The sequence below is a fragment of the Ailuropoda melanoleuca genome, chromosome 11 (assembly GCF_002007445.2).
Source record: "Ailuropoda melanoleuca isolate Jingjing chromosome 11, ASM200744v2, whole genome shotgun sequence".
Classification (NCBI taxonomy): domain Eukaryota; kingdom Metazoa; phylum Chordata; class Mammalia; order Carnivora; family Ursidae; genus Ailuropoda; species Ailuropoda melanoleuca.
Window position 1 is genome coordinate 38,205,484 of NC_048228.1, and position 14,143 is coordinate 38,219,626.

The 14,143-nt window shown below is 36.3% G+C and overlaps 1 protein-coding gene across 7 annotated transcripts in view; it reads right to left on the reverse strand.

The window, feature by feature from the left end:
- Positions 1-14,143, reverse strand: part of CCSER1 (coiled-coil serine rich protein 1) — a 1,293,520-nt gene that overhangs the window by 1,119,138 nt on the left and 160,239 nt on the right. For all 7 annotated transcript variants that reach the window (XM_034671499.1, XM_034671500.1, XM_034671502.1 and 4 more), the window contains exon 3: positions 13,935-14,119. In XM_034671499.1, the coding sequence (XP_034527390.1) occupies positions 13,935-14,119 (185 nt within the window). The remainder of the gene's footprint in view (positions 1-13,934; positions 14,120-14,143) is intronic.

Sequence of the window (14,143 nt, forward strand, 5' to 3'; positions counted from 1 at the left end):
AGGACAGCGGTGGGCAATGTGTGATTCTCTGGCAATTGCTAAGTTTCTTAGAGGATCAAATACATGCTTCTTGCATAATGCCCACAATTTTTGCCACTGACTGTCTTTTGCTCAACTTAAGCTGCTGTCATATGGAAAACATACCATATATAAACAACCCAGAAGAATCCACTGAAAAACTGCTAGAACTGATAAATAAATTCAGAGAAGTCACAAGATACAAAATCAATGTACAGAAACCTGTTGCATTTCCATACACCAATAACGAAGCAGCAGAAATTAAGAAAACAATCCCATTTACAAGTGCACCAAAAATAATCAGACACCTAGGAATAAACCTAACCAAAGAGGTGAAAGACCTATACTCTGAAAACTATAAAACACTGATGAAAGAAATTGAAGACCACACAAAGAAATGGAAAGACATGCCATGTTCATGGATTAGAAGAACAAACACTATTAAAGTATCTATACCACCCAAAGCAATCTATACATTTAAAGCAATCCCTATCAAAATACCAATAGCATTTTTCACAGAACTAGAACAAATAATCCCAAAATTTGTATGGAATGACAAAAGACCCCAAAGAGCCAAAGCAAGCTTGAAAAAGAAAAGCAAAGTCGGAGGCATCACAATTCCAGATTTCAAGATTCATTACAAAGCTACAGTAATCAAAACAGCACAGTACTGGCACAAAAAATAGGCACATAAATCAATGGAAGAGAACAGAAAACCCAGATATAAGCCTGCAATTATATGTCTCCTGAGGCAAGGGAAACAAAAGCAAAAATAAACTACTGGGACCACTTCAAAATAAAATGCTTCTGTACAGTGAAGGAAATAATGAACAAAACTAAAAGGCAACCAACAGAATGGGAGAAGATATTTGCAAATGATACATCCAATAAAGGTTTAGTATCTAAAATATATAAAGAACTTATAAAACTCAACACCCAAAAACCAAATAATCCAATTAAAAAATGGGCAGTAGATGTGAACAGACATTTCTCCAAAGATGACATACAGATGGGCAATACACACATGAAAAGATGTTCATTATCACTTACTATCAGGAAAATGTAAATCAAAACTACAATGAGATATCACTTCACACCTGTTAGAATGGCTAAAATCAACAACACACACACACACAAATAAGAGATGTTGACAGGATGTGGATGTTGGGGTTAATGTAAAGCATGAAATCAGCCATAACCTGGCTTGCTAAAATGTAACACTGAGGCCGCTGAGGGCAGGGAAGATTTCAGAGAAGGGCCTAGGCCTTTGGAATGCCGAGGCTTCCGTGACCACTCGGCCGTTGGAATGCCAAGGGAGTTGCCCTCCCGAAACTTTCCTAGCCCAAAGAGCCGCCCTGTGATCTAAGAGATGTAAGCATTGTCCCTCGGGCTATGTTTAGGAGAACTCATAGAACACGCAGATTAGCATATCGTATCCTTCCCGTATACAGATCCTCCCAGTTTCAGTAAGACCCCCTGTCACATATCATGTGCTTGAGAAACAGTGATAAGGATTTGTGATTATTCTGAGGAACCAATAAAAGCGAGAGCAAAGATCAAAGGGTCTTCGCCTCTGCGCGTTGACCCCCTTGCCTTCTCCGCTCTTTCACAGCAAAGTGTGGAGTCATCTTTCAACCGTCGGTACGGGGATTGCTGGCCATTCCTGGCACATGGAGAAAAAGGAACCCTTGTGCACTGTTGGTGGGAAGGCAAACTTCTGCAACCACTTTGGAAAACAGTATGGAGGTTCCTCAAAAAGTTACTATAGAACTACCCTATGATCCAGGATCCAGCAATTGCACTACAGGGTATTTATCCAAAAAATAAAAAAAAACACTAGTTCAAAGGGATACATGCACCCCAATATTTATAGTAACACTATTTAATAGCTAAGATATGGAAGCAGACCAAGTGTCCATCGACTGATGGATGGATAAAGATGTGGAGTGTGTGTGTGTGTATGTAAATAATTATGATAGCCATAAAAAAAGAATGAAAATTGCCATTTGCAACAGCATGGACAGAGCTAGAGAGTATTATGCTAAGTGAAATAAGTCAGTCAGAGAAAGATAAATACCATATGATTTCACTCATGTGAAATTTAAGAAACAAAACAAATGAGCAAAGGGATAAAAAGAGGGAGAGAAATCAAGAAACAGTCTCTTAATTATAGAGAACAAACTGATGGTTAACAGAGGAAAGGGGGGTAGGAGAATGGGTTAAAGAGGTGATAGGGATCAAGGACTGCACTTGTCCTGATGAGCACCGGATGTATGGAAGTGTTGAATCACTATATTGTACACCTGAAACTAACATGGTATGTTAATTAACTGGAGTTAAAAAAAACTTTTTAAAAATATGAAAAATAAAAAAGTATAGTGTTGGGTAATAGCCAGGAAGGTAGAATTTATCATTGCAGTGTATCACACAGACTCTAATGAGGAGGTCTTATTTTAAGTGATGTAATTGCTGCTTCTCCAATGTGACTTTAGAAACAGAGAAGATTGAGAATTATTAGAATAGCTTAAAAGGAGGCTGACATATATATGTATAAAAACAGGACAGTAATATAAATGGCACAAAACAAAGGAAAAGGAACCATTAACTATTAGGGCAAATATCAATTCACTGCATATTTCTCTATATCTGCTCTAAAATGTCAGTCCTTGGAGTTTCTGCTACTCTCCTTATGCAAACAGATCTTTCATAAGCCCTCATTCTATTTCCATAACTCCAATATATTATGTTCTTCAATGTTTACTGATTTGTCAGATTTCTGATATAAGAGAGATTCCCAGCCTTTCATGTGGAATCCACAAATGACTACACCTATATCTTAAGTTTTCAGATAGGACAGGTGAAAAATAAAGACAAGAGTGTCATGGACCAAATATAAGTAATAGCTGTGTCTAGAATGTAGATATGAAAAAGCCCATTAAGGAGTCTGTAAGGAGAAAAGAAGGAGGAGAAAAAGAATAAGAGGAGACTTAACACTGCAAAAAAGGAGAAGTACACAAATGAAGTATACAAATGAAGCCCTCAACATGTCAGAAACTGAAGTTAAGAAAGTCAAAGACTTTAAAAAAAGAATATCAAAATTGGTAAAGTCATTGATGACTTTATTTTTTTCAAAGATTTTATTTATTTATTTGTCAGAGAGAGAGAGCTCACAAGCAGGGGGAGCGGCAGGCAGAGGGAGAAGCAGGCTCCCCAGTGAGCAAGAAGCCTGATGCAGGACTCGATCCAAGGACCCTGGGATCATGATCTGAGCTGAAGGCAGATGCTTAACCAACTAAACCACACAAGTGTCCCTGATGACTTTAGAGTAGTACTCAACCAAGGGTGATTTTTGCCTGCAAGGACATATTTGTCAATGCCTAGAGATACTTTTAGTTGTCAAAACTTGAGGGTTCTACTGGTATTTAATGGGTAGGGGGGGTCAGGGATGCTATTAAACGTACAATGCACAAGACACCCTCCCCCACCGCCAAACAAAGAACTATCCAGAACAAAATGTCAAGAGTGGCAATGTTGAGAAACATCCCATATATTAAAGGAGTTAAATATATGAAATTGAGGAGTTTATGGGCAGTGGGAAAACTAACATGGCAAGAAGAGGCTATTCTTTCAGAACTTGTTGACTTGTAGGGAAAAAGTGGAACAAGATGCAGAACTTTAGGATCAGGCAGGGCATAGAAAAAAATTATTTTTTACCTGTTTTCCTCAATGCCAGAAACTTGGTGGTACTGTAAACTGACAGTAATGAGGAGATGGAAAGGACACCGGAGATAAAACAGAAGAAACATACTGGTGAAGTGCTGTTCTATAAAAGGTAAGGGGTAGAAATCAAGAAGACTAGTAGAAAAGATTACTTTGAAAGAATGCAAGCACACAAATACATCTAGGGTCAGAGGAAACGGAACGACTGATGGGTAAAAATACAAAAGTTTTGGGAGTGCGTGTCAAGGACAGGATGGATAATTTGAGGAGAGCATCTGAAGTTTATACTCAGTGCCTGAGTTAAGCAGCTGGTCAGTGATCCACTTTCCCTGTTATAGGGGGAATGAAGTATGCTTTCTGGAAAGTAAGAAGACAAGAGATCTGGTGTAATCTGGTTGTAAACATACTAATGAAAGACCTCCTAGCAAACAAATAAAAGGATAAAAACTACGTGGTTTTCACTGGTAGGAGAACTTATCTATGGAGTGTTTTTAACAGAATGTGTAATAGAATATGTCTAATTATCTAGGATTGCCTATGAAAAATGAAACTGTAAATCAGAAATGTATGGGATATGGCCCCATGGAAAATGTTCAGGTATGCTACACAATTGAGTATGAAATGGAGATGTTTCATGTGGCCAAATGGTAAAAACTTCGGGTTATAAGATAAATAAGTTCTGAGGCTGTAATGTACAGCATGGTGACTATAGTCAAAAAGGAAAAAATAGAGATGTTTTGTACTGAGATGGCTCCTTCTGTGTAAATGAGGTGACTGTACACACCCACCAGTTCAAATCTCATCCAACAATCTAAGCCAGGGTGCATCAAATAAAGAAAAAAATGACATGGGGAGCTGGAAGGGTATTCCATATCTCCATCTGTTCACCTGAGCCTCTTGATGTCTGATTAAAAGCTCTGATTCACGTCTCTCTCTTGACAAAAAACCTTGTGTTTCTCACTGGCACACACACATAGCACTGGGTAGTGCTAAAGACAACTAGTTGAATATTAAAATCATAACTTTTTAAGGTAATTACATGTATATAATGAAGAGCCTAAGAGACAATGCTAAAAAAAAATAGATTGTTTCAGGTTGGATATAACAAGTAAGAATAAAAGACATAAACAAAAAAGGCATTTTAGAGCAAATGTTTAGCAGTGAGGAGAAATGATCACTGTATTAAGTTATAAAAGTGATAATAATGACAGCTACTCTAATTTAGGAATGATGAATTTAAAGAAAGACATCATCACCTAGCAAACGTGTGAAGTATGTATGCACAACTCATTTGAAAATCACACCTTTTATCCTGACATTGCAAATATGATGGTTTCTGAGATAATCATACAAGTTTGTCTCACTTTTTAAAGTATTTTAAAAATAATACTAAGGGGCGCCTGGGTGGCACAGCGGTTAAGCGTCTGCCTTCGGCTCAGGGTGTGATCCCAGCGTTAGGAGATCGAGCCCCACATCAGGCTCCTCCGCTATGAGCCTGCTTCTTCCTCTCCCACTCCCCCTGCTTGTGTTCCCTCTCTCGCTGGCTGTCTCTATCTCTGTCAAATAAATAAATAAAATCTTTTAAAAAAATAAAAATAAAAATAATATTAAATGTTAAAGTATTTATATTTTTTCTATAAACTGGCCATAATGCCTAATATTAGGCATAAGTCTACTATAATTGTCTATTTCTTGAACTTGGAAGTCAAAATTTGTTTTATTTAATTTTCTAAAATTAATAGGTTTTTTTTTTTAATTTTTAAAGATTTTATTTACTTATTTAACAGAGAGAGAAAAGAGGGGGACCAGGAGGGGGAGAAGCGGACTCCCCACTGAGCAAGGGTCTGATTCAGGGCTCAATCCCAGGACCCTGGGATCATGACCTGAGCCAACAGCAGACGCTTAAACGACTGAGCCACCCAGGCGCCCCTAACATTAATAAGTATTTATATTTAAATTTCAAAATAATTAATAACTTTAAGAAAAACACATTTTTCTTTATTGTTAACTAGAATAATGTAAAAGCTTCAAATTCCAATGACTATTCCCTCAGAAAAGGGGATTATTTTACTCAAGGTCAATTCGGTGTTATACATTGATCGTGCAGCTGTTCAGATGGTCAGCGATTTGTCATGGATTCTGAATCAATAAATATTCTCTCTCATGCTATGAAAACCAGCCAGCCCATGGGGTTACGTAAATAAGGCATAAAATAGTTTTCATCTCGCAGAAAATTAGGATAATTTGATCCAATTAAAAATAAAATTGTCACTTTGCATTCTAAACCCAAGAATAAAAGGTCAATTAACTTCATTTTCCAATTTCTTATTTTTAGGGATTTAAACTATCTTATGGTTACCTAGATGTAGTATGGCTAAAGAAAAGAATCTTAAATTGCCTTCTACTACTGTCCTTCTCAATTATTTTCTTGATAAATAGCAATAAACAGAAACATGTACTGTTCTTAAAAAAGCTTTTAATACATATAGTTCAATACTGCTAACAAGATTGTTTATTGCTGTGTTCCGAATGTTTGTGTTCCCCTAAAATTCATACATTGAAATGCTGAAATGATGGTATTTGGACTTGGGGACTTTGGGAGGTGCTTAGGTCGTAAGGGAGGAGCTCTCCTGAATGGGATCATTGCCTGTATCAAAGAGACTCCAGAGAGCTCCCCAACCCCTTCCGCCATGTGAGACACATCAAGAGAGTGCTGGTTATAAGCCAGAAAAAACACTGGCACCTTTATATTGGACTTCCAAGCCTCCAAAACTGTGGGAAATAAATTTCTGTCATTTATAAGCTACCTAGTTTGGGGTATTTTATTATAGCGGCCCTTACGGCCTAAGACACTTACATGCAGGAAAATATCACAAAGGAAAAAATTAAGTGCTAGGCACATCTCATGTGAACTTTATGAAGAGAAGTGGTAATAATTATGATACTGCAACTTTATTTACTCAAACTGGTCTTCAAGTCATTTTAGACGAAGTAAGTTAACTTTATGAAGAAGATATTCATAATTCTGTGCACCAAACATACAAATTGTGACAGCTTCTAAACGAACATGACTCATCCCCAAAACTAGGGGGGGAAAATGAATGGAATATCTTATCCAGATAATTCTGCTTTTTTTTAAAGGCAATTCTGAATCTGCAAGTTTATAGGAAATGAAGTGAATTAATCTAGACAAAATATGCAGGGGAGTTTTAAAACATCACCTTAGACATATTTGACCAAGAACTTGTATTTTTTAACAGGTTCTCCAAAAGTACTACAAATAATTGACTATTTCTTATCCTTTCTGCATGGTTTGTCCATAACTATGGTACTGATATGATCCTGGAAACCATTCCATAAGGCTAACTATCCTAAAAAGAAATAGGTTTCTACTGGAACAATGTCATAATTGATATGATCTTGATGAGGGACTTACAATCCTTAGGATCAAAACTCAGAGCTGTATCAAACAGTGATCATAAAAACACGTGTACATTTGTAAAACAAATTAAAAGGTCAAAAAATGTGCATAAGCACACCATATATAACAATTCTACTAAAAGCTTTAATTCATATCTATATGAGCATATGTCACAACCTGATCAACAATTATACCTTTAATTCACCCATATTTATTATGTATCAGGCATTATACTAAATGCTATAAGAAATGCTAATATGTACAAAACTTCTTCCCTTTAAATGAATGAGGTCTAATAGGTAAAATGAAGCCTATTCATTCAAATAACTAAGCAGTGGGTACCATATATGTGATACAACATAAAAGGACATTGATGGGAAAGGTATCATTAATAACTAGAAAAATCAATAAAGGTATTATGGATTAGTACTATTAATCTAAAATTAATATACTGGGGCGCCTGGGTGGCACAGCGCTTAGGCGTCTGCCTTCGGCTCAGGGCGTGATCCCGGCGTTATGGGATCGAGCCCCACATCAGGCTCCTCTGCTGTGAGCCTGCTTCTTCCTCTCCCACTCCCCCTGCTTGTGTTCCCTCTCTTGCTGGCTGTCTCTATCTCTGTCAAATAAATAAATAAAATCTTTAAAAAAAAATTAAAAAAATAAAATAAATTAAATTAAAATAAAATAAAATTAATATACTAGATCAACAAATGTAATTCAATGTTTAATGAGTAATACTTGTGATTTTCCTTCTTAAAATTTATGAGAATTGAGAAGAACGATTTGTGTGCCTCCATTTCCTTACAAATATTAACGGCTCCTTTTTCTCATTAAATGTACCTGTAGCTTGCAATGATATTACCTTTAATTCCATTGACAATGAGTTAAATCAAAAGCTGAGATCATTATTTTAACTCTCAAAAAGCCAGTAACATTTTTACATACTTGGAAGTCTCATTTAGGCTTTCAGAATTCGGAGGAAACATTTATTGAATTAGACCTAATTATCATCTTTCCTTTGCTTTTAATTTTGAGCTCCAAAAACCTTCATGACATAAATCGTAGGTATGAAAATATACATCCCAAAAGGCCAGCAGAGTTCACTTGCCTGGTGGATGGTAAAGGTAGGGTGTTTCTTTGAACATGAATGTAATTTCTCCTTTTCTCAATGCCTCTTAGAATCCCTGCTCAACATTAGCAGCTGGGCCTCAGTGGTAGAAATTAGCAAAAAACATAAGTTACACATATGTTTAATAATGTCAACTAAGCATATGAGCAAGACTCCATATAAATTAGGGGTACAAGAATTCACATATCCCGAATGTGATTCAGGATCAAACATTCAAATGTTTTATTTGGATTGTGGACAGTGGTATCAAGTGGCCACAATCCAAATCAAACATCCCCCTCACATTTTGAATTTTAAAATAGTCAGAATTTTTAAATCTGTTACATTGACAAGATCATGCTAATGTCTCCCAAGCTAGAACTCTTAAGTATCTTCTAGGCCTGTGTCTTTCATCTTTGTATCTTCAAAGTAGGTTCTCAAGAAATATTTATTTAAAGAAACTGCAAATAGGGACACCTGGGTGGCTCAGATGGTTAAGCATCTGCCTTCGGCTCAGGTCATGATCCCAAAGTCCTGGGCTCGAGTCCCACATCGGGTCCCTTGCTCAGCGTGGAGCCTTCTTCACCCTCTGCCTGCTGCTTCCCCTGCTTGTGCTCTCTCTCTCTCTGACAAATAAATAAATAAATAGAATTTTTTAAAAAAGAAAGAAACTGCGAAATAAATGGACAAATAAATGAATAAGAGATATGTTAATAAAGGAGAGACCAGTAGGCCCCAGAAGAAAAGTGAACACACAGTTAAGTGTTGGCTATTTAACATAAGGCTTAATTAGTCTTAAGATTATTTAACTATTGCCAGTCATATCTAAATTCTGGATTTCAACACACCAAGAATTAAAATATGACAGGAGAAGGCAAATAATCTGCAAGTAACTTTTTTTTTTCCTCAAGTATTAATCTGGTCTGTTCTTCTACCTAAGAAGCCCTACAGGTTATTTTGGGGGGTTTTTGTTGTTGTTGTTGTTTATTTGTGTTTTTGTTTTTACTCTGCCATTCACAGTTCCTACAAAATGGCAGCAGGATGCCAAACTGAAAATAAGAGAAAGTATGCTGTCTGAATAAAACTAGCCATAAACGAATGCTGTCAGAATCTCTTAGCACAAATAGTTCAGGGCAACTTTGTGGATGCATTTGCTGAGTAATCTAAAGATAACACAACTTTCCAAACCAGTGTTTTAATGTAGAAAAAAAAAAAAAAAAAAACACTTCCAAATACAGTAAGGTTCCCAGAAACTTAGTCACATAAAGTTAATTTAGATAGCTCAAGGACTTTAAGTCAGGAAGAGTACACATCCCAAAAACAAAACTTGTAATTATAAATGAATCTTTATTTTTTTATTTTTTTTAAAGATTTTTATTTATTTATTTGACAGAGAGAGAGACAGCCAGCAAGACAGGGAACACAAGCAGGGGGAGTAGGAGAAGAAGAAGCAGGCTTCCCAGCAGGGAAGGGAGCCTGATGCGGCGCTCGATCCCAGGACCTTGGGATCACGCCCTGAACCGAAGGCAGATGCTTAACGACTGAGCCACCTAGGCACCCCAATATAAATGAATCTTTAAATTTCGAAGATGTCTTAATCTTTTTCAACCACCATGACCAGCGCAATGTGAGGCATAAATCACAGTCCATGGAAGGAGAAGGCAAGCAGAAAATCTCAGTTAATTAAAAGAACTGAGCTACACTAAATTTTTGGAGAATATGATAGTCGTTAGTGCCCACCAAATATATCTGGGTCTACACTTTCCAGACACAAGGAAGACAATGTACTTCCTGGAGCCTTTTGTCACTAGTTTGGGCCAAGTGATTAGAACTAGTCAATAAATTGTGAGAGAAAGTGAAATGAGTCTCTCACAGGTCAGAGCATTTATTGCTGGGATGAGGACCTCCAGAGATCTCTTTTTGCCATGATGAAAGCCATTATATGCAACGGTAGCTGGCTGAACAGCCTGGATACAGAATGAGACATTAAACAGAACTCCTAGAACCTTCCACAACAACCATATAGCCTGAGTGAGAATAAATCCATATTATAAAAGTCACTAAGATTTGGGGGTTATTCGCTATCACATACCCTAGCTTATCCTTATTCATACATTCAAGCACTTTCCTTGCTGCAATGATGCCAGAGCCTCTGTATTGTCTATTTACATAGGAAAGTCACGACATATGAATATATCCTCACATTAATAAATTTTTTTAGAGCAAGGGGATCTTCCAAATACATATGGAATTAAATGTCACTGTGTAAAACTGTTGAAGAAACCATGATAAATCCTTAAATTTATTCATTTATATACCACAGTCTGGAGGGAAAGTTCCTAGAAAGAATGAGCCTATTTCTAGAAAAGTGTTTTAAAATATGTGGACCACACTATTTTATCAAGAAAATAACTCAATAGAGGAAAATGAAGGAAAATCTTTATTTAAAGCAGCTTGAAAACATATAATAAATGTGAATGCTTATCAAATTTTTCCATATATATTTTGGTTTCCTGTAATAAATTCAAGCCAACTCTAATTTCTTCTGAGCCACTGCTGTTCAAAGAGTTATTATATCCTTCTCTCTCCCTTCAAACTGAAATATCCCCATACAAATATACAAAAAAAAAAAAAAAAACCCACTAGAATTGTGGTCTACCTAATTAGAGTATGTCTTTGGTTATTCAGAAACCCTCAGCATCTTAATAAATAAAGCCATATTCTATGGGTAAACTTAAATCCCCATGAAGTAGGCAAAATACTCCAGTTCTTTCTAAATATGAATATCTTTTTTTGTGACAAAGTTCCTTTCTAGATGTGCTATTTTTCAGTAAAGACATTGATACCATTCATTAGCATATCAATAAATACTACCACATTTTAAGTTCAGAATCAGCACTAACTTTTTTTCTTTTTTGTATCCCTTACAGAGGGTTGTAGCCTATACCTAGAGCAAGTATAGCCTGCCTTAACTGTGTTAACTTCATTACACAGAAATAACACAAAAAAATTAATTTCAAATCCATCATATTCCCCACAAAGCATCTAGGGTTTAAAGTTAGACAGGTAGAATCCAAATATAAATCCTATCTCTGCCACCTACTATATGTATTTTGGGGCAAGATGCTTATCTCCTCAGTGCTTTATTATCCTCTTTCACAAATGTGATTAGTAATAGCATCACTTGGCTGACAGTATGGTAAGGACTGGAAGTGGTAATACACATGAAGCATTAAGAGCAGTCCCTTGGTCCAAATAAGTATTAAAAATATGTGTTACTATTATTATTGCTCTAAAAGGAAAGAATAACTGAACATGAATGTTTACTTAAACACATACAATTGTTTGAATTATTTGGAATATAGAAAATGTGTGTCAACTGTTCACACATAAAGCTATAATTTCTTAAATATGTAAGTCACTTTTTCACATATAACTAAAATTACTGAAGAGCACAAACATTTGCTCCTTATATTGCTATGAGTTAAAGAATATATTTTATGCATTTAAAAGTCATGATTACACTGTAAATTAAAAGGATGAGATATTAGTTATGAAATCCAAAAGAAAACAGTAAAGTCATAAAATAATTTTTGATAGGTTTTATATGGAAATTCAAGCATCAGTATTTATTTCAACAACTGTGACCTGTAAATTCAATAAACATGTACAATATTTTAATCAGGTTTCTGTTCTAACAATGATAGCCTTTCCCCAATCATGACAATGACATAACCCTGCCATCTAGTGGACGATTTATACTACTGCAGGGACACTTTCTGAAAATTCTATAAAAATCCTCAAATAAAAGAACAAGCTTGCATTTTTTGTGTACTGACAATTTAAATTTTAAATCTTGAAAGTGAATCTGGGAAGAAGAGTAATTTGTCATGTTACAAGAAGAATTATTTAAATATATTATGAAAAACATGAGATATAGAGAATATGTTAAAGGCCCAACTTTGGGCAAGTTTAATACATAGTGTACAATTATCAATATAAATACATCTCTATGAAGGAAAAATGAGAATTTTGTGAAGAGTAATGTTTCATAATAAGTCATTAATCATAACTTCTAATGTTGCATCAACTGGAAATCTTTTTTAACATGTTCTGTGCTTAAAAAATAGCAACTGTGGGGCGTCAGTCAGTTAATCATCTTGACCCTTGATTTTGGCTCAGATCATGATCTCCGGGTCATAGGATTGAGCCCCATGTCTATCTCCATGCTGGTCATGGAGCCTGCTTAAGATTCTTTCTTTCTGTCTCTCTGCTTCTCCCCCTGTTTCACCCCCAGCCCACACACAAGCACTCTCTCTCTCACTCTCTCTCTCCCTAAAAAAAAAAAAAAAAAAAAGCAAGTGCAATAATAATAAAACACTTTCAATTCACCAAAAAAAAAAAGATAAATATAATACAAGATCTTTCTCTACGTACAAATACAAACACACACACAATCATATTTTAGTATAATGTAAACAAAAAGTCCACTATCATTTGTTGTTCTGTAGTTACTGATTTGTTCAAGATTAAGATCTTTCCACCTAATTGCTAGAACTTTTAACTTCAAGCACAATGGTTTTGCTATCACTCAGTGTTGCCTCAGTAACTTAAGACTTCTTCACAATACAATTATCAAAATTGAACAACCTATTTTCATTTGAAACCAAATCATCTAAAATACATAGAAATAAAATATATGAGTAATTTAGTTTTGATCATTTTTCACACATATCCATGAATAGGAAGGTAGATAGATAGGTAGGTAGGTAGAGAGACAGGAACAAAGATCATTTTTAGGAAATACTGTTAAATATCAAGCATCAAAAACACTGCTGTAAAAGGAAACATTTGTGAGCAAGCGAGCAAAGAGAACTCCATGGGGGGGTCAAGCCCACCCCAATATTTGTGAGACCTGAGGCCTTCTGAACCTCCTGGGCTGCAGTCCACTCACCACGTCTTCCCACCCCGCCTTTATCTGTCACTGTGAAGGAGCATCATACACATGCCTCTAAGACACCATGGCCCCCAAGCACAAGGTCAGACCCAACAGCCCTGTACGCATGCTACCTTCCCCTCACCTGAAGACTCCTGCAGTTTGGACCAAGAATCTGGAATCTTGGTTACCTAGTCAAAGCTTTGGATGGGCATTTTGTCTAGACCCCAAAGGCTTCTCATTCTGTGTGGACAGGCAACTTTAAAAGGACAGGCACAGCAGGATCCACACAGGGGTCAGTGTGGTACTGGAATAAGTGTGCCTTGTAACTGGACATTTTTTAGAGTGGCTATAGGGTAGAGAGATGGTGTGAAATAACGGCTATCGAAGGGTATCCTCATGATGATCAGCTTTTTTTCTTAGCTTGTGTATCCCAGAGTCTTGTTCTAGAAGAGAGAATATCAACCTTTCTATGGAAGCAAGGAAGATAGGAATTAAGGGTAACCATCACGGCGTGCAACTATCTGTCATGACGCATAAGAGTCTCAAGTGAAAATGCAGCCTCTCTAACTTGGGATGTCAACTAAGGAGACCAATTTTCCCTCAAATATGAAGCATCTATTCTTCAGTCTTTTTGTTTTTGTCAGTCTGTTTTCATATTGCAAGAGGCATGAATATCCCAGTCACGCACATAATGAGTTTATTAAATGCAAGTGTCTGTGTACACTTACCATGCTGTTCATTTTTGAAGATGATGAACCCACTCTTTGCTTTCTTAGGCTATTCACTTCTTCTACATTTCCATCTTTGGGTTTCAAAATCATTCTGCTACTCCCTGCAGTTCCTTCAGATGAGGATCGCAGCCGCCTTTCTATAAATCTTCCTTCCCGATAGGGACTGAAGCTACTGGCAAGAACTATTAAAATAGATAGAAAAATAA